A 20,497-nucleotide genomic window follows, 5' to 3' on the forward strand; every position below is an offset into this window, starting at 1 on the left:
GTCATAGCTGTTGAACTCTGAATGACTCGTGGTGCTGAAACTTTTTAAAATATTCTAATTTAGGAGAAGCACAATTTAAATGAAGAAGGAAACATCTCCCTGTGGATGATTTAGTTAGGATTTCGCCACTTGTCACAAGAAGTGGAAGAATACAAAATCACAAGATACAGCATCAAGATGATCAATTATCAAACATTTTTTGTCATTGGAAATAGCACCAGATTCAAATTAATGACAGCAAAAAGATACAGTGACAACAACATGGTAAAATAAAAAGGTTCAGATAAATGTAAATGTGTACAAATTGCAAAAAACACACTTTTTAAGTAATATATCACCATATATGATCTAGTTATAACCCTGAGTGGTACACAGAATTGGGTTTTAAAAAATGGAAACAATTACAAAATAATAAAACTAAGGTGGGGTCCTTTACTGTTGTCTGAGGCAGACATGACACTGACTAGCCTTGCGTCGCTGTTTGTCGACTGCTTTGATGGTGCTATGCCTCGGGGTGACGAACTGATCTGTCTGACAAACAGTAGTCAGCCAAAAACTGTAGAGGTTGGCAAAGTAGTGACAGGAACCCCGCGCACCCTGGCACTCTATGAAGGGGTGAGTTCGGAAGTCTTTAAGGCAGCTACCAGAAGAGGTCAGAGACTGGCCACCACCCTCATCACCTGCTCCTGTATGCTGAAGACAGGAAGGTAGCTAGTCACCATTAAAGGAGTTGATAGCATTATTTCACACACATACTTAAGCTCTTTATCAAACTCACCAGGAGGAAAGAGTATCCTGTCCACAGACTCCTCCAGCCAGGTGGGCATAAAGGGACTTTTTGATCCTGGCTGTGAAAAGCCACTGCAGGCGAAACTGTCTCACACACCACACAGCGGCTGATGTGGGAACTAATCTCCTGGTCAAAGAGTGGCATCATAGGTATGGGAGCAGTGGTGGAGAGCCAATAGGATTTGTCGTTGCGACTAGAGTAGTGACAGGCAGCTTTGTTGCAGTACGAGAAAGGCATGGTGGAAAATACAGACAGGCAAGATCCAGCCTGGCCTACAGGGATAGGAGGTAAAAGAACAGAAATAAGGTAAAAGCAAAACATGTTAGGATAAACTCATTTAAAGAAACCAACAAAAGTATCACTTTATGCAGACACTTACCCAAGTCTTGTGTATGAGCTTTCTCTTGTCCCTCCAGATAGACCAGACTGTAGCCCACCCAAAGCTGACTGCTGCCCTCAGGGCACTGTGGCACCTGAACTGACTGGCTGTGGATAACCAACAGGAAGCCTGACCTCAATGCCCCCCTATGGCCTGGCTCACCTGGATCACCAGGTGGACCTGAGATACCTAGAGGGTGTCGAGGTGGAACAGGGAGCAAGGAGGTGAAATGGAAGAGGGATATGTACAAGGAAGAGAAATACAGGACAGATTAAATTAAGTATTTCTTTGGAGGCTGTAATCATTTCATATCTTGACTTGTGTGAATAACTATTTAGTCGTAATGAAGATGTCTTTCATTTTAACAATCCTTACACTAGATTAAATAGTACAAACATTGGAATTGTCAGATGACTGTGTTTTATTCACCTTGAGGTCCGGTAAATCCTTTCTGGCCAACATCTCCTGCATCTCCAACAGGACCATCACGACCAGGAGGACCTGGTGTGCCAGGCGGGCCCATAGGACCTACAGGACCCTTCTGTCCTGGAACACACAGACACACACAGATACAAACAGACAAACAGAGGATGATTTTTTTTTAAAGTACCAGAAAGTGTACACATATACATATACATACACAGAGAATATATTAATCTCTCATGCCTTTACATCCTGGAGTCCCAGGAGGACCCTCATCGCCATTGAATCCCATGGGTCCTAGGTTACCAGGTGGTCCTGGTAATCCTTTGGGAGCTCTCCCGTTGAACCCTCCCTTGACACAATCACCACGGGCACCCTTAGCACCTGGATAAAGACATGACACATTCATTACCAGACATACAGTACATATACCACAACATCATCAGAAGTGTTCATAAATTAGAATTAATTCTAAATCGATAAATGTGAAATAAAACAAAAAAGAAATATAGGGACTTATGTCGGAACAGATGTCCTAAGTACAGGTCCACCAGAGACCTTGGTGTCATGTCACTTGCCTCCCTCCCTCCATGTGTCCTGTCAATTTCCACTGTTAACAGTCCAATATAGGCAAAACACAAAATAGAAAAACAAATTCATGATGTCTCATAGCTACATTGCCACTGACCAATGTCTCCAGGTGGGCCAGTTGCTCCTTTGCGACCCCAGGGCCCAGGGTCACCTTTCTGACCTCTTGGTCCTTGAGGACCTATGGGACCAGGAAGACCCCTCTTACCTGTAAAAGTGCAGCAACATTTAGAGTGCATTCAAGTGGATGACAATGGTGGAATTACTAATGGTGGCTGACTGGACTGTAATGTACCCTTTGGTCCTACAAATCCGGGGCAGGTCTGAGTACCAGGAGGTCCTGGAGGGCCCCTATCTCCTTTACAGCCTGGTAACCCAGGTGGACCAGGTGGTCCTAGGTCTCCTTTGCAGGGCATGCTGCTGCCTGGAGATCCTTGCCTCCCAGGAGGACCTAAAAACCCAATACAACATCCCAGATGTGGAATGATGGATATAAAGGCACACATACCCATAGCTAAACATGAACATGTGCACAAAAATCCACACACTGTTCATTCCAAAATGTGGCCATAAAGAAATTGAATCATGTACAGACATATACAGACAAACAGATGAAAATTAACACACACACACCTGGGGGTCCCGGATGTCCTTCATATCCTTTATCTCCGCACGGTCCACGCGAAGGCGGGAAACATTCTCTTCCAGGGAATCCAGGTTCACCTGGGATACCTGGGAGACCTGAGGGAGGAAATAAAGAAATGTTTTGTATCTCTTTCGTGTCTATCTCTCGCATATATAGAGGAGTGGAACAGTAAAATAAGAGAATCTTACTGAACATCAGCATAATATGAAAATTTAAAAAAAAACTGACTTCTGTGGGTACTGTGAGAAGAAATCTACTCAGCTAAATTATATGTTTTGTTAATTGTATGTCAGTGTTAGCTAAACTACATTCAAAATGTAAATTAAAGCTTAAAATGTTTGTCTTTTCACTTCAACTATATTTTTAAGAAAAAATTATGGTAAAAGCAAATCCAGTTTATGAATCAAGGGTCTTTGAATGTGTATTGTCCCCCCACCATTATAGACCGGTGCAGTAGAGGTACTACTTATGATAATAGTTATGATACCTTTGTTGCCAGGCGGGCCCCTCTGGCCTTTTGATCCATGCAAAATGGTTCCTGGAAGCCCTGGGTCGCCCCTACGACCTTTGACTCCAGGAACACCATCTGGTCCTGGAGGGCCAGGGATATCTTTGCCTTGAAATGATGGATGAGTACATTTAAGTGATGGTATTCCACTTTTTAGTATTATTTACGTAAATAACTACAATTAACAAAAATTTAATATAACAAACACACCATGAAAGATGTGCAAAGAAAATTTGTTGCTAAACTTTTTTTTATCCCTCTTACCACTTGCTCCTTTCATCCCTTTTGGACCTATAAGACCATCCAGTCCATCCAGACCTGGGGGTCCAGGGAGCCCTAATATAAGATCACAATACAATATAAGAATAATGTCGTTGGGTGTCTTCAGCATTCAAAGGCACTTTCCCTTCAGTACATAACCAAGATGTTTTACCTTTCTCCATGAGTCTTCTGAAATTTTACTTTTAAATTTTAATTTTACTTTTTTCTTTGCAGCTACATTTCAAAACCCATTTTGACACAGAATTCTAGCCAGGTGATAGCCAATACAAACCAATACAAATTACATAATGGAGACTTACTGCAGCTGTACTGTTCGTTTAATGATGGGAGAGACAATGGATCTTGTGTTAGTACCTGGAGGTCCATATGGGCCAGGTGAGCCAGGTGGTCCCTGACCTCCACTATCACCTTTCACACCTGGAAAACCTGGACGACCTGATGGACCATGAGGCCCAGGGAGACCTGTAGAGGCACACACACATAAAAGATCTCAAACCAATATGTATTCATAAAACACATTGGCAAAAAGCTACAGCAGAGATTTACATCATGTACAGACAAACTATCCTGGTTACAGATGCAATGTTCTTTCACTTTATTTACAACATCTGCAGCACATTAGTTCAACGATACAAATCTTCACTGGAAATTACCTGGTCCACCTTTTCTTCCCCGTTCTCCACGGATGCCTGGTAGTCCAGGTTGTCCTGGGATTCCCCTGGGGCCTGGATCACCTGGATCTCCTGGATTCCCTCTTGGTGCTGGAGGGAAGAGAAAAGCAATGAATGAGAGAAGCTTAAGTGGGTTGATGGGATGTTACTCTAAAATGTCAAAAGCATTGCCTGGGATAGAGTGAAGGAAAGTGTTTTTACTATTTATATAACATCATTTTGTAAATATTGATTTCCAGATATATTTCAACTCACTATATATAGTCTAGGAAACTGACAAACCTCTTTCAAGACAAGTTGAGATATTTTTCTCAGAGTCCCTCCTCATCATTTGTAGTAGATCTTCTGCTCAGTATAGCATATTCTAAACTTACCACTGTGTCCTTTCTCCCCTGGAAGTCCTTTGGGTCCAGGTCGACCTGGTGGTCCAAAAGATTCACCTTTCTCACCTGGAACAGGTTTGGACAGGTTTCATTAGATTCAGTCCAAATAAATGACACAGGTATGAAATCCTGTTGTTATATATACTTAATTAATTATTTCTTTTTTGTGCTGCTTGGATTAATATCTCTTAAAAGTATAAAACTTAACTTCTCTTTTGACTCACCTTTGGCACCTGGAAATCCTGGTAGCCCTGGGATTCCCAGATGTCCCCTAAGCCCTGGATCACCCTGTATATCAACATCCACACATTCAAACTATTTAACATAATTTATAAATCTTACATATAATAAATGATGTACAGTCAAGTCTGTTGGAATTATCAGAAATTATATGCTGTCTGTCACACAATTAGTGTTTTTATTATAGTTTTTTTCCTAAGTGACTCAGCTATTTTTCTGTCTTTGATAGGACAGATATTGATGGTGCAAAGACTCATACAGCTGCCTCTGAAATGTGAAGATAATAAATGAGGTTCATTGTATACCAGATCTCCACCATGCCCAGGATATCCCCTTGGACCAGGGAAACCTTTAATTCCAGGATAACCACAAGGTCCTGGTATTCCTGTCCTGCCTGGAACACCAGCACTCCCCTTAAACCCTGGTGGACCAGGCAATCCATTATACCCTGTATCGCCTGGCACTCCTTTTGAGCCCTTTGAGCCTGCAAGGGAAAAAGCAAATAAAAGTATACGCAGTAAACCTTTAGTATGTCTTTGTATTGAAGAGACTTGAAATTAAAAAAACAATCTTGTTTTAAATAAATATTTGAGTTAAGAAACAGCTCCATTGCCTGGAAGTCCTTTTTGGCCTGGTCGCCCGTTTCTCCCAGGTGGTCCTTGTGAACCTTTTATTACAATCATGTCTGTTGGTCCTGGTAATCCTGGGGGACCAGGTAACCCTGAATGGACCACAGAGTTTAGATGAAATGCTTGCAAGTTTGATTCATTAAGTACACAGACAGTGCAACTCAATAAATAAATAAAAAGAGAAAACATATTGTCACACATTTTCCTTCCACATTCATCCTTATTTAGTCTCCACTAGCCACTACTGTACCTGCAGCTGTATAGAGACTGGCTGTTTCCAAACTATTATGTACCACCTGGTCAAGGCCAATTGAACTGTAAATATCTTATTTCTGCTATGTTTCAAACACATGGTATATACAGAGACATTTACCTTTATTACCAGGCGATCCTGAGTCTCCAATGCAACCTGGGCGACCATCAAAGCCTCTCTCCCCCTGTTTCCCTCTGGGTCCTGGAGGTCCAGGATAACCTGGAAAACCTGGGGCCCCAGCCCTGCCAGGGTACCCCCTTTCGCCTTAGGGAAAGAATAAAGTAGCCTTTCTATATCTGATGCACAATCTTTTGTGAGGGGTATAGTTCATTCAGCTGATTGGAAATGTAAAGCTTTTGATAGTGACAGTGAGAGAGGTAGTTTGACAGTGATAAGGGTTTCTTATCGATGCAAACTATTGGTTCACCTTTCTGTCCTGGCCAGCCATCACTCCCAGGATCTCCTGGGGGGCCAGTGGTGCCTCTTGGTCCAGCTGGCCCTGGCACACCAGGACGGCCAGGTAAACCTTGTTGACCCTTCCGTCCATGGCCAGGTGGACCTATATCTCCCCTCATACCCTTCTGACCAGGGTTGCCTATGCAACATTATGAAGTTGAATTAAAGGAATTCATCTGTGAGAGGGTGGCTCCATGAAAAATATGCATGAATGCACTCTGGAATTAATCTTGACAGTTTTAAGGGACATTTAGAGTGACAGCATCACCTCCATAATTCTACTTTCTGCTGCTGTAAGCTCACCTGGTACCCCCTTCAGTCCAGGGTTTCCTGGAGGTCCTGGAGGGCCAAAATACTCTCTTGTGTCACACAAAGTGCAGGGTGGGCCTGGGGGACCAGTGGCACCAGGGTCACCACTGACTCCTTGTTCTCCTTTATGGCCTGGTTGTCCAGGTTGGCCTTGTACACCTGTGATTCCATTATGATGTAAGATTCAACCCAAAGCACCAATGGTCAATCAATTCCAATGCAAAGTAAAGAATGGGAAGTACATTGTAATTCTGTTTTTTGTGATACTGGCCATATTACTTAAATCATAAAACACTGTGAGGTTTGGTTGGTAAATGACACTCACCTGGAAGCCCAGGGGTTCCAGGAATGCCAGGAAATCCCTTCCACCCCACAGCCCCAGGGCGGCCGGGTGGGCCAGGAGCACCTGGTTGGTCAGTGAAGACATCTCCTTGGGAACCCTTCTTGCCTTTGGGTCCTGGTTTACCGGGAGGGCCTGGAGGGCCATCCCCGGGAGGTCCATCAGGACCAGCATCACCTGGATCTCCAATTAAACCCTGAGGTCCTGTTACAAATAAGAGAAGCCTATAAGCATGCAAACAACTCTACTAAATGTGGATGATTGATGATCCAAAAGCGTCAATCTGGGTCCTCCAGTGAAAAAAAGTTTTAAAATTTACACCTTATATATAATATATAATAACACCTTATGGGGCCACTACCTGGCGGTCCACTTCTTCCAGTCCCGCCATTATCTCCTTTTATGCCTTTAGGGCCTGGGGATCCTGAGTTTCCTGGGATACCATTTCTTCCTGGATCACCTGGACTCCCTACATTGAACCAAATAAAAATGAAAGTTGATGTAGTATGTCCAACAAATTCTGCCATCAAATTTGAGCTAATAACTTACAAATACATCACTTTTAAACAGTGATTGTAGTGCCCATTCTATTTAACTTGGATATTGTTGGAAAACAGCAGTGAGATGGAGCTTTTCACCAAATGGTCAAATGCAACTGACCTTTATGACCTGTAAGACTTACCTGGTGAACCTGGCTCACCCTTAGGACCAGGTGGTCCAATCTCAACCTCATGACAGCATTGGTCAACTTCACCTGGTGACACAGAGACAATGTGTTTTTTGAGCTAGTGACATCTGGTTTAATGTGGGAAAAATCTGAATTGAACACAGTCTCTAACCTGGAGGACCTGGTGGTCCAGGAATTCCTGGAAGGCCAGGATATCCCTGATTTCCTTTAAATCCAGTCAGCCCCTTGGAGCCTGGAAAACCAGGACCTGGGGGGCCCGCAAACCCCGGAATCCCTTTGGGTCCAGGATCACCAGGGCTACCTCTGGGACCAGGTAATCCTGCATATCCAGCACCCTGCAACAGCAGGGTAGATCAAAGTAGAACATTTTTAACAGGCACAGTATAATTTATCAGGTACAATTTAATAATCATACCATCTGTTTCATGAAAAATATTTCATTTACAGTAAATGTAGAGCACACTCACTGGTGGTCCAGGGTCTCCTGCAGAGCCAGGGTAGCCATCCAGTCCTGGCTTCCCTTGTGCTCCATGAGAACCAGAATGTCCAGGGTCTCCTTGGTTACCCTTGGCACCTTTCAGTAAATAAAAAGAATCTGTACATGTTAGACTGTAAACATTTAATAACCCTGGTTATTGTCATGTATGAAATAAAGATCTTTGTTTTTTATTTGCCAAAGAGCCCAAAGTTACCAACAGACAAATAATACATCTTAATATAAACCTTTTTGAATGGGATGTGCAGAACACAGTGTACTGTAATTTATTACTGTAAGTTATTGCACTTAAAGAAAACTGAGTATGAACTTGAATTGAATTATATCTTCACCTAGAATTATCCCATTATCAACTCTATAGAACAGAGATTTCCTAGCATTTCAAATACCTACAAGACAAAACTTTCTTTGTATAATAATACTGTGCATAGTGCAGTTTAACAGATGCTCACCTTTAACTCCTATCACAAAAGAGTCCCCTTTCTGACCCTTCTGTCCTTTTACACCAGCAAGTCCTTGAAATCCCTGCAAGAAAAACCCAATGTAAAATACAAATCTATGTTTCTGTGGCTATAACAATGAACCGATTTATTGTATGTAGTTAGAGTCCTGTCTTCACCTGTGGTCCTCTTGGACCCTCATCTCCTTCCACTCCTGGGTCCCCCTTCAGTCCTTGAGTTCCAGGTAACCCTGGAGGTCCTGGATAACCAGGTGTACCAGGGGGGCCTATGGGGCCCCCACCAGATCCACATTGACATTCCCCTGGATAACCTATGGTAGAAAGAGATGTCAAAAGTGTATGACAAATCTGTTTTGGTCTTTCTCACACATACATGCACACACACACACACACACACACACACACACACGCATGCACGCACACACGCACACACACACACACACACACACACACACACACACACACACACACATACAAACACAAAGGGCCTGAGTTGAGCTGAGATCAGTTGCAGTGTATTCCCACAGGATGTTTAGATTCTGAAGGTCAGTGAGCACAGAGAGAAGAGCACAATCTTTGCTTGTGGGATTAACAAATGCACAAAAAAACACCTTTATTTCCTCTGAGCCCTTTGTTTCCAGCAGATCCTTTAGGTCCGGGGTCACCAGGGTCCCCTGGACACCCAGGCTGACAGTAGTAATCTGTTGGTTCAGCCAGCCACAAATATCGATTACCATACATGTAAGTTAAACATTTCCACAAGTTGATTGATGGCAAAATTGAGCATTAAAATGAGCAGACTTTTATTAGTAGTATTTGAAAACTCACCTCCACACCCTAATTGGATCCCATTAAGTATGCAATATCATGTGCACACACACACACAGACACACACACACACACACACACACACACAAACACACCAGAAGGTAAAATGTGTAATGTTACATTCAAATAATTATGCACAAAAACACATGACAAATTTAGCAATTATTCAAATAATGAATTTGTATTTGTGAGATTAACTGACACATATAAGAAACTCGGGTGTTATTTCTAAGTACAGATGTACAGTACCTGGACGACCAGGGGGGCCTCTGACACCTGTACGTCCGCGTTGTCCTTTAGTTCCCTTTGGTCCTCGAAGTGAATCGATTACAAAGTTGTTATATATTCCTGGCTCTCCTTTTAGGCCTTTAGGGCCGAGGGGCCCTCGAGGACCAGGCAGACCCAGCTCCCCTAGAAAGGTATGAGAGGCGATATGAAAATTTTGATAAGGTAGCCTCAACAGTTTAAAAACCAGACCATTGATGTGAAACAAAGAAAGAATAGTATACATTGGGTCAAGTATACAGTGCATAAATTCAGGCGTAACCTGAAAGATAAGGACCAGAGACAAAGGCTTAACTTTAACCTTGTATTGGTAATCCTGGTGAGCCAGAGGGTCCAGGCAAGCCCATATACCCGGGGTCACCTGGTGGCCCAGATGTTCCAGGTTTCCCGCGTTCACCTTTAGCACCTGAGACAGACACAGAACTGGGATTTTGAAATTCAGAGATGCTTGATTATTGTCATACAGTAACTATGGTTATTTAATAACTTAACAGAAGTGTATGAGAATTTACAAATTAACACTAATTTCAAATAAAACAGTGTTTAAAGTGATGGTCTCCGAAAGTATATTTATCCATATTTTGGTGAAAATACAACTGCTTAGAAAATATCAATGGACAGTAGAGAAGGCTGGTTTAAGAAGTCTATATAGGTCATACAATTTGGTGCTTTTTTGAATATGTTGTAAATGACATTATTCAAGCTGACCACAACTTGAAATTAAAAACATTTCACCACTTCCTTTTAATCCTAGATTGGTCATCTAGGATTGACATCTGCGGTAATCAGAACATTGTTTTGTCAATATACTGTAGTAATAACCAAATCTTCGACAATAACACCAAAATTGTAAACTTTTGGACCAGTTTACAATCTTGAAATATTTCATTATTAAATTTTAAACAAAATAATTTGCATAGGATGGTGCTACATGTGGCCACATGTAGCACAACCAGTGCAGGAGAGTATAGTTACTGCTATGGTCTCACCTCTCACAAGACCATTCTCATTAAGATATCCAGGGGGACCTGGGAGACCTGGATCTCCTTGGTAACCCTGTTGGTTGCAATGAGAGACACAGAGGGATTTACATAATATTTTTTAAAATGAGAAGAATGAGCAAGCATCACTGAACTGGTCTAAAAAAAGTGACCATCCCACTGAACAACCACCAGACAAGGAATGATTTTTTTTCTTTACTTTCTTCCTATACTAGTGCATTTCTACTTGTAAGAGGAACAAAGACAAGGATAATCTGTCCTGCTGAATACTATGCATCCATGTTATCAATATCAAACTGAGTGTCACCAGAACCTTCTCTTCTTTAAGTTTCCTGCCCAGTAGCCCTCAATGCTTTCACTATTATGGACTATTTTTAGAGAAAATTGATGAAAGCTTTCTTTTGCTCAAAGTTGTACAGAGCTCACCTTTAGTCCAGGTCTTCCGATGAGACCTGGAAGTCCTTTCTCTCCATGGACACCCTGAAAATATATCAAAGTATTTTACTTAAAATATCTAAGTATAGTAGCATAGGGAAGACTTCATCATGTGACAGTTGTACCTCAGGTCCTGTTGGTCCATCTATACCAGGAAACCCTGGGGTACCCTAGAAATGGAAACAATGAACTGAAGAATATTGTATATATATATATGTCTATGTGTGTAGGTATATGTTTGTTTAAAAGTCTGGTGCTGTGTGATTAAAGTCACCTACCCGAATTCCAGGAAAACCAAGAATCCCTTGCTCCCCTTTAATTCCATGGTTGTCTCTGCTCGCACCCTGTTAAGGTAAAAAAGTAAATCAAAATACCTTTCTCTTTCCCTCTGAACAGGCAAAACCTAACATACAGGATAAAACTCACACTTATGCCCTTTTGTCCACATGGTCCAGGAAGACCTTGTTCTCCCTGAGACACACAAAAGAAAATAATTGTAAAAATACTGCATGGAGAGAGTAGATTTTGATTTGCAACTTTTAGATTAGAATGTACTGACACAGGATGATATTGTTTAGATTGATTAAAATCATTAAATGAATTACCATAAAACCTTAAAGACAAGAATCAAGTTGGATTCCCTTTAATACAGGTCTAGATAAGACCACAAATACAAATTTGGGCTTTGCCTTCACCTTGTGACCAGTGGGTGGGAGAATCTGTGGAGGAAATTCTATGACTTCCTCTGGTCCTTGTAGGCCAGGTGGGCCTTGCTCCCCCTGAAATTATGAAATTAAAAGGGTAAAGACATTTGCTGGGGTTATAAGTTGGATGCATTCATACCACAAGGCAAAACTTCAGTGCACAGTTGTCAAAGACCAAAATGGTTTCTTACATCGTCACCCTCAATGCCTGGCAGTGATCTTCCAGGGTCGCCCTACACGACAAACAAAACTGTTTAGTATGGTTTTGTGTTTGTGTGAATCTATGTGAGCATGTAAGTGAGGATTTTCTACTACAACATGCACTGGTGAAGAATTAAAGCAGGTAACTCACTGGTGGTCCTCTTACACCTTTAGCTCCTTTCAAGCCCTAAATTGAATCACAAGTACAAATATACTCTTTCACAGATAGAGCACTGCATTTCCTCTCATCATAGAGATCATGAATATTAGTGGTCTAATATATTGCTGCATACTGAGCATGTACAATATTATACAATAATATGCTGTCTTGTTATAATTCTAACCTATACAAAAGGAAAGAAAATATTTTTTCACCTCACGTCCAGATGGTCCAGTAGGGCCAGTGAAGCCTTTAGGCCCTGTGTCTCCTTTTCTTCCCTGGGTTACAACAGAACAAAACAAGACAATGAATAAACAAACAAACAAACAAACAAATAATTAAACTAAACAATTACACACAATTATATGTTAATGAGACTAAACATGACGTTAGGTCAACTACAAGCAGAGAGTGTAACATTTAAAGCATTTAATCTCTGCTTCATTTGTGAGCAGAATACTACTGAGGAATATTGCTTTAGTGTCAAAATAAGAACAGAAAACATACAGGTAGACCACGTTCTCCATCTAAACCGGGGTCCCCCTATAAGATAAAATTAAAGGAAGATGAGAATGATGAGAATATTTACAGCCATGGTAAATTGCAAATAATTATGGAACTATGGGAAAGAAAGAGGTTTTGACCTTGGTGAGGTACAAACCATCATTATCTGATCTACTCTGATGTAAATGAACTTACAGTATGTCCTAGAAAGATGTACAGAGGTTCTCCCTTAATTCCTTTAGGTCCAGGTGATCCCTGACAAGTAGAAACAAGTGCTGACATCAGACACATTATAAATAATACTTAATTGAATGATTGAATGAAAGAGCTGATATTTTATATTTATCTGTCATCATATCATATAATACTTTGGACACTTTGACAAAACCTTGGATTACATTCACTGACGACATTTTTGAACATTCACTTCCAATGTTTATTTAATTGAATATCACTTAAATATCTGCATATTCAAACTCCTGTATGGTTAAGGTATGGTTAAGATTCCCGTGTACTTTACCTTGCAGCATAACACTGTCAGAACCCTTAAATTTAATCCAAAGGCTGGTGAGGGACATCTGAAGGTCTGATTCCTGACTAAATGATGAAAGAAAGATCAGAACAGTGGCTGCTCTACTCACCGGCGGCCCATCAAAACCATCCGAACCATGAATACCGGGGATTCCTAGTAGACCCCTTGTCCCATTACAGCCATCCAATCCAGGCAAACCAGGCTCACCACCTGCTCCAGGGTGACCCTGAATAATATAATACAGTTATGGTGGTGAATTATAATTGCAGTGTATTGGAAGTCAATTATGGGTTCCCTGACTCTTGACTTTGAGAATTATTTAAAAAAATATTTTTTACAGCATTCCGAGCTTCAGGCAAATATTTCATCTAGAACATTTCATAATTATATAGGGATTAAGATGAACAACTTGAGTTCTTATTAATCACAAACACTTCAGCAATGAAAGGCAGCTGCATTATTAGGCAATGAAGAGAACCAGGCCCAGATCTACAGTATTCCATGATATGTCCACTAGAAGGCACACCAGACACATGCTTCAAATCACTGCACCATCTACAGCAGGGGTCAGCATAGGTTCAATCATTGGACAGTTTTTTTCCAGGTTTTCCAGGTAGACATGCAGGCCTATATGTTGTGTTTATTTCTTTTAATTCATAGCAGCATAAAATTGATTGATAATACTGTTTAGGAGTATGTAATTTTTCCCATTAGTAAGTGAGGCACATTTGACTAAAAACGACTTATACACAAGTACATGTTCTGTGTTGCACTTTGAGGCAAGAGATGTACTTTATTGGCTATATCCGGCTCCTGCTTCATTTATGATTGATTGAAAGTACTGCTGGTGTTTCCTTAGAAAAAAAAATGGCATCAGCATACCATTTCTGTTAGACTGCCACCTGTATGTATTTTTGAAGAACAAATCTATTCTGGTCGAATAGGTTAAAGTTGTGGAATTAAAACTGTATTGGAATTCAAACATCAAAAATTAATTTCTGGTATGTTAATTAGACTTAATTTCAGCACCTTGCACTGTCCAAATAGCATGCTGCAATCATGGTATCAATGCCTCTCACTGTCTGTGGGCAGTATTACATGTAACAAGCTCAAATATATATATATTGGGATTTCATGAACCTTCTACAATAGATTTGTGAAAAATTATGTAAAGATTTTAATGTAAACAATGAAAATTAAAACTTGGGCTGCTATTTGCCCACCACTGATCTACAGTAATGTGGAGCAGTGAATGCTACATGACATATTTACAAATGGAGGAGTTTCAGATATTATTATCAAATGCATATCCTAAATTTATTTTGAGAGATTATGAAAAAATAAGTGAGACCACTCCACATTTTGAGCTGTACAGGGTCTGGGAAGTTGCTGCAATTCCCTCAGAGGGTTTCTCACCTCTAAGGGATTATTGTAGTCAGTGTGAATTGTACTGTATATGTTTTTCTGATTTGTAGATTAAGAAAAAACAACAGTGGTTTACTCACCGACAAGCCATTATTACCATGAAAACCAGGAGCACCAGTCTTGCCCTGAAATGTAAAAAATAGGATTTTGTGCATTGTACACTCTCACCCCTTTCATTTTCTCTCTCACTAGCACAACATTATTTTGAGTGACTTCAATAATGCAGACCTATTGTGATTATCAGTTGCATTTGTAAACAGTATCTGCCTTGCTTTCTGTGTCTCTTTCTTTCTCTGTTTCAGACACAACACACACACACACACACATACACACACACATATAAAACATGCATGTGAACATGCAAACTGACGCGCTCTCCTCTGGGCCCGACTGGGCCAGGTGATCCATGTTCTCCCATCCTGCCTTTCTCTCCAGAAAGCCCTTCATATCCAATTTGTCCCATTGGTCCCTTGGGTCCTTGCTTTCCTGGCTTACCTGGAGCCCCCTGCAAAGAGAAAAGTAATGTAAAAAAAAGAGAAAGAAATAAAATAAAAAACATAACACTTAGACTGTGGTTCTGAGTGACACTTTTAGATTTAGGAACTTTTTTTTTTAAGGATCATTAAGATATATTTATAATAATGTTGCACCACATAAATATGTTTTCATGTAATAGCGATTAATTAGATAAGGCTAGCATGTACAATATCTATGACGTTATTCTCTATTTATTTCTGGTTAATTATTATATCTTATTTTCTATTATTTATTTTATTAGTTTATTTTCTGCTACTGGTCTTGCTAGGCATTCATGACTAAGACAGGGAACAAAAAAAGTACAAACTAAACATTTTCGTTTCGTTCATTTAGTTAAATATCTTTTTAATCAAGAAAAAATCAATTTAAAATTCAGGATTTCAACCTTAATATTGAGAGAACAATTAAGGATAGATTGCCAATACATAATATGAGAAGAAAGAGTTCATACCCGTGCACCTTTGGACGGAAGACACCTACATACAGAGCAGTCTCTACCTTGACATGGGCCTTCAATCTGCCCCTGGAACAACAAACAGAGACAAACCATAGGCCTCAATCTCAGACTACTAGAGAGAGATGGAGACTGACTGAGGTTGTGTGTGTATGTCTTATTAAAGCATATGACAGTAATTGGTCAGAGGACATCATCAGGCACATCATGGTTGTGATTTGGGGAAATCTGCCAGTCTTGGATATGTTCAGCTTTGAGAGTTAGCCTTGGACTTGAACACATTTCCCTGGGGAGACTGGATGGCCCTGATTAGAAAACTTTAAACAAGTCAGTGTTCACACATAGACTTAGATAAATAACGAGTGTTCCGACCTTGATGAGAATAAAAGCTCACTCACACGCTTTGAGATCCTGCATTTCTGTGACTCTACACCTCTAGATGCCAAGAATCCTCACCAATCTGTGTGTATGTGTGTTTGTGTGTGTGTTTCCTGGGAGTTTTACATTGCTGAGATGTCTGTGTCACAAACACTGGATGATGTTTTTCTCAAAGCACCCTAAATATTTGGATAAGTTTATGCTGGTGAAATTGAGTTCAGTCGCACATCTGTTGATGTCTGTCTGTCCCACTTTCTCTTTTGGTCCAAACATTCATGGGTATCTCTCCACAGGTCAGAAAAAAAACAAAACATTGTGAACTTGGATTTATTAGCCAAATTGAGCTCAAAGTGAGTAGTGAAAACATTGGCAGGCCTCTATTGCTACATGCTTAGCAGTTAAATTGCAATTAGAATTAAGCTATTTCCAACTCCAGCAGAATTTGAAACTTGAGGACTTTGGCAACCCCTTGAGTCCATATCATCACTGTCATATCAAATTTGACAATTTGACTACTTATTCTAACTGTAAGGTCTTGCCCATATGTACGTCTGTATGGCTGATGGTATCATGCATTAATAGATTAAATAATAGCGTTAAATGCCTGTCCTTGTTATCATTTGCATATCAAAACATGTTAACTTACTAACGAGCTAAGGATAGCGCTCTTTTGAAAAAAATTTAAAAGCCAAGCAAATGATTCAATATTTTCAAAAGTTAAACTACTTTCAGAAGGTGCTCTAACACTGTATGATGGTTTAATTTTGGTCAAAGATAAACTACCAGAATCTATTACCATTAGTTGGCCTTGGAAGTAACACTAATACAACTACTGTAAAATTATGTTATGCTAGCTCTGTTGTGCCTCTTTTATGTAAGCTATCATACTTCACTTTTGTTTTTCAGTATTGCTCTTAGAATCCCTTCATCAAAACTAAGCTGCTCTGCCTGATTATGGTTGTAAAGCTACATGCTAAAGTTATTGGACAATCAGCAGAGCCAGGGGTTTAGCTAATACCAACAGGAGTAAAGAGCAATACTGTATTGTGCTAAATTTGCGTTAGCTAACCTAATGATAAATGCAATGTAAAGCTGCTTGCTTTATTTCTAGCGTTGAATGTGAATTATATAGATAGCTATTGATAGGAGCTACTAGTTTGTTAGCAGAATTAGTTCTTTATTTGTTGGTAATAATATTGTCTTTGCACATTTAGTGAGCTAATTTAAACAGTGCAAACTATGCTCTAACACAAATTTTAGCTTGTTTGTTGAGAACATGTAGCTCTATTTCCATCTTATTAATGTATCCAGGCAATATTTAAAGTATCCAGCTAACTGTTTATACAGTTGGATACTAGAAATACATACTACAGTATACAGTGTTATGTACGTGGATCTTTAAGGATATATCGGCCAATTGTATTTTTTTCCAACAGGCATTCCACAAATGTTTCTGATTTTTTAAGAATTTTAACTCCAGTTCTGAGCAGGATATTTTGCAATTTAAAAAATAAACTTGTTGCTTTCTATTGGACGAACTGTATTAATAGTGACTACAATATACTACACATACACCTTTCACAAACAGTATTTTGGCATTTTTGTACTGCAATTTCTTGTTACTCATCAACTAGCCTTACTTATCAACCGATAGAGGTATCTATAATAAACCAACTCAACCAATTTATCAGCCTGGCCAATTTATTGTTCTAGCTATAGAATACAGTTCTTAAATACAGTATGTTCCAATAAGAACAGCAAGCAGTCCTGCACAGGTGTTAACTTGGGACAAATACTATAAACACTTAGCGAGCAACATATACAGTTTCCAGGTGCTTTAAGTACATTGAGGAATTTTAATGGGAAATGCTGAGCCAACACTACGTGTAGACCTTCTGCTTTTGACGTGATCGATCGTGTTTGGGACAAGATAAGGCATGTTTATAGAAACAAGAGCACACAGACATATAGAAAACATGCACAAAGTGACATGACGTACATTGAGAGCATCAGGGTCAGGGCTACCTTTGCTGTTAAGTTGATATATTGCTGTTTATGAGAAGTCTAAACCACATTTTTGGCTACTGCAGCAACATCAGCAGTGTTTACACAAAATGAAGTTAACTATGTAACTTTACATAGTGAAACCTCTTGTTCAGCACGTGTCACAGAAGGATTGATTCAAAGTTTTGAGGCTGCCAGTGATTTTGTCACTGTTTCATTAGACTGTATTATATTCTAATATTTTGTCCACCTCCTTTTAAATCATTGAGGGGAAAATTTGAATTAACACTTTTAAAATATTATCAACAAAAATTGAATGCAATAAGCACCACTATGTACTGATGTATTGGGTTATATTAGTTTGTACAAATATGCATACTGTAGTAAACCGGTAACTCTGAGCATATTGTAAGGTGGTTGTAATTTCTACTTCATTTGTAAATGAGGCGACAAAATATTGGAAACATCTCTCAGTATAATACAGTCCATTACAAAATGTACCACAGTAATTTGTTGACAAAAAACAACGGAAGTAGTAAAATTGAACATTTTAAGAAAATTCATGTTCATGCCAGTACTATAGTACTGCACGGCAGGCGCAGTTTTTCACTCAGTGCACTTTAGAAGTGTGTTTAATCTACTGAGACCCCAGTTCACTAAATTATTTAAACATAGTCTTAAAATCTGTTCTGAAGCAAAAGGTATAATTTGTGTGCTCTTCCTAGTCTTTATCAGTGTATAATAGCCTACTGTGTGCTGTGGCATTTCAAATAATTTGTAGTTTATCTAAAATAAAATCTAGAACAAAAAGAGTATACACTTCTCTTTTTTGTAATATTCGTGGAAAGATTAGATACAATTTTGATTGCAGTATATGACTGCTGTATATATCTGATAATACTGATTATTCTCAACAATACAATATCGTCATACTGTATGTATATGACTTCATTTGTAGTATATTTTTGCAATTTAACTATTGAAATGATTAATTACAAAGTTTTTAGATTTAAAGGCTGTCATTGTAGTATATTATGTTAACTTGTGTATGAAGAGTTAAAAAGCAAAATCTTACTGCATTGAGCTGCTGCACAAAGATGACCAGGACAAGGATCCACCTGTGAATGTAACAGCAGTAACAGATTAACTGTAGTCTCATTTAGCCCCAGCCACTGGATGTCTTTTGGTCACACAGTTTATGTGATAAAAAGACTAATATGCTTGCTGGTTACTTCATTACCCTGGTTTTCTGCCAATCTGATACAAACTGCACAAGATGTGAGGAAAACATTTTATTCATGAAAATTAAATCTTAATTAGAAAACAATTCCACTTGTTAAATTGCTGCACGTTAGTTGCTCTTGTAATGGGCTTATAACTAATACTCCATTCAGTCTGTGTGTCTGTGTGTCCGTGTATATAGGAGGTCAGTTTTTTACAGTGTTTACATAATGGAAGGCATGCAGATGTGAGGAATATCTGAGTAAACAAGCAAGAAATGTGTTTGTCCCCAGGGTAATGGGCATGTAAATTCCATCAAACATTGTGAGATTTAACTTGTAAATGTTAACATTTTTTAAACAATTTTCAGTATCAAAGCACTCAGTGACATGTATACAGAATATTGCAGATGAGGGGATTTTAAAAAGAGAAAACACAAAGATCTTGACAAAATATTATAGAAGTTACGACAAAAGCTAAAAGCTTTCTATATTAACTCCTACATTCCTTCTGCGTTTTCTAATGTAAGGATATACATACATATAGTACATACACACAGTACATACATATATACATATACATAGCTATACAGTCAAAATAACTTCAAATGATCATGAGATATCATCAGATAGGAGTGCTGTTAAATATATCTATCTATCTATCTATCTATCTATCTATATATATATATATATACACATATACACCTAATAATGATATTATTATTATTCATTTATTATCTACATTGTTGCAGTTGGACTAACCTGAGGGTGCACCATGTCACAACAGTTGGTGAGGATCTCATCTTAACAGCTGAACAGGTGAGCTTTGGTCTCAGTGCTGCCCCCTATGGAGGATAAAAGGTAGAATGAAACACCAAAGTCGTCAACAGCCAAACTCTGGACACCTGTGATGCATGGTTAACATTACATGACAGTAGAGAATAACTTCCATTCAGATAATGCTTTAAAATTAAGCACATGCTATTATAGTAACAAAAAATGAGAATATGCTACGGATAAAGATGTTGGTGCTGCCCTCCCACCTTGTTTATCTCTTTAGGCTTGTCTCTAAGGTCTATAGGTAGCAGTCTCTCATGAACAAAGAACAACTTTTGCAACTCACCCAAATTCAGATACTCAGATGAATCTTAGTGCATCCTAAGCAGGATCATCTCCGGCAAGATACAGACTAATCTCCTGCCTCCGTATCAGTAAAAAACCAAACGGAACAACTGCCACTGTTTGTAAAACCTGAAGTGAGATGAGGGGAGGAAATGATGACTGGCCT

The 20,497-nt window shown here is 39.3% G+C and overlaps 1 protein-coding gene across 1 annotated transcript; it reads right to left on the minus strand.

Annotated features, from left to right (window-relative positions):
* Positions 1-35: 35 nt before the first annotated feature.
* On the minus strand, positions 36-20,477 carry LOC137193503 (collagen alpha-4(IV) chain-like). The gene is made up of 47 exons (XM_067604720.1): positions 20,333-20,477; positions 19,972-20,054; positions 19,065-19,107; positions 15,605-15,676; positions 14,987-15,121; positions 14,697-14,741; positions 13,301-13,417; positions 12,855-12,914; positions 12,663-12,698; positions 12,371-12,433; positions 12,147-12,182; positions 11,986-12,027; positions 11,786-11,869; positions 11,517-11,561; positions 11,369-11,434; positions 11,216-11,260; positions 11,082-11,135; positions 10,644-10,710; positions 9,956-10,060; positions 9,619-9,780; positions 9,153-9,242; positions 8,701-8,852; positions 8,534-8,606; positions 8,053-8,159; positions 7,737-7,920; positions 7,580-7,651; positions 7,259-7,366; positions 6,883-7,101; positions 6,552-6,716; positions 6,220-6,387; positions 5,913-6,056; positions 5,512-5,631; positions 5,216-5,460; positions 4,895-4,958; positions 4,662-4,736; positions 4,270-4,377; positions 3,971-4,078; positions 3,599-3,670; positions 3,314-3,442; positions 2,814-2,921; positions 2,476-2,631; positions 2,281-2,388; positions 1,836-1,976; positions 1,599-1,715; positions 1,170-1,358; positions 779-1,062; positions 36-693 (listed from the first exon to the last, which is right to left on the minus strand). Exons 2-47 carry the CDS (start codon positions 20,010-20,012, stop codon positions 433-435), a joined length of 5,085 nt encoding a protein of 1,694 aa, XP_067460821.1. The 5' UTR covers positions 20,013-20,054; positions 20,333-20,477; the 3' UTR covers positions 36-432.
* Positions 20,478-20,497: the final 20 nt, after the last annotated feature.

This window comes from Thunnus thynnus, chromosome 12 (genome assembly GCF_963924715.1).
Source record: "Thunnus thynnus chromosome 12, fThuThy2.1, whole genome shotgun sequence".
NCBI lineage: Eukaryota > Metazoa > Chordata > Actinopteri > Scombriformes > Scombridae > Thunnus > Thunnus thynnus.

Excerpts from the sequence above, each read along its gene's own strand:
- LOC137193503 (XM_067604720.1), bottom strand. The coding sequence starts at position 20,012 with ATGAGATCCTCACCAACTGTTGTGACATGGTGCACCCTCAG. Across the intron at positions 9,781-9,955 it reads ACCAGGATTACCAATACAAG|GGGAGCTGGGTCTGCCTGGT; the intron begins GTTAAAGTTAAG and ends ATACCTTTCTAG. Across the intron at positions 5,632-5,912 it reads AGGATCGCCTGGTAATAAAG|GGTTACCTGGTCCCCCAGGA; the intron begins GTAAATGTCTCT and ends TGGTCCATTCAG.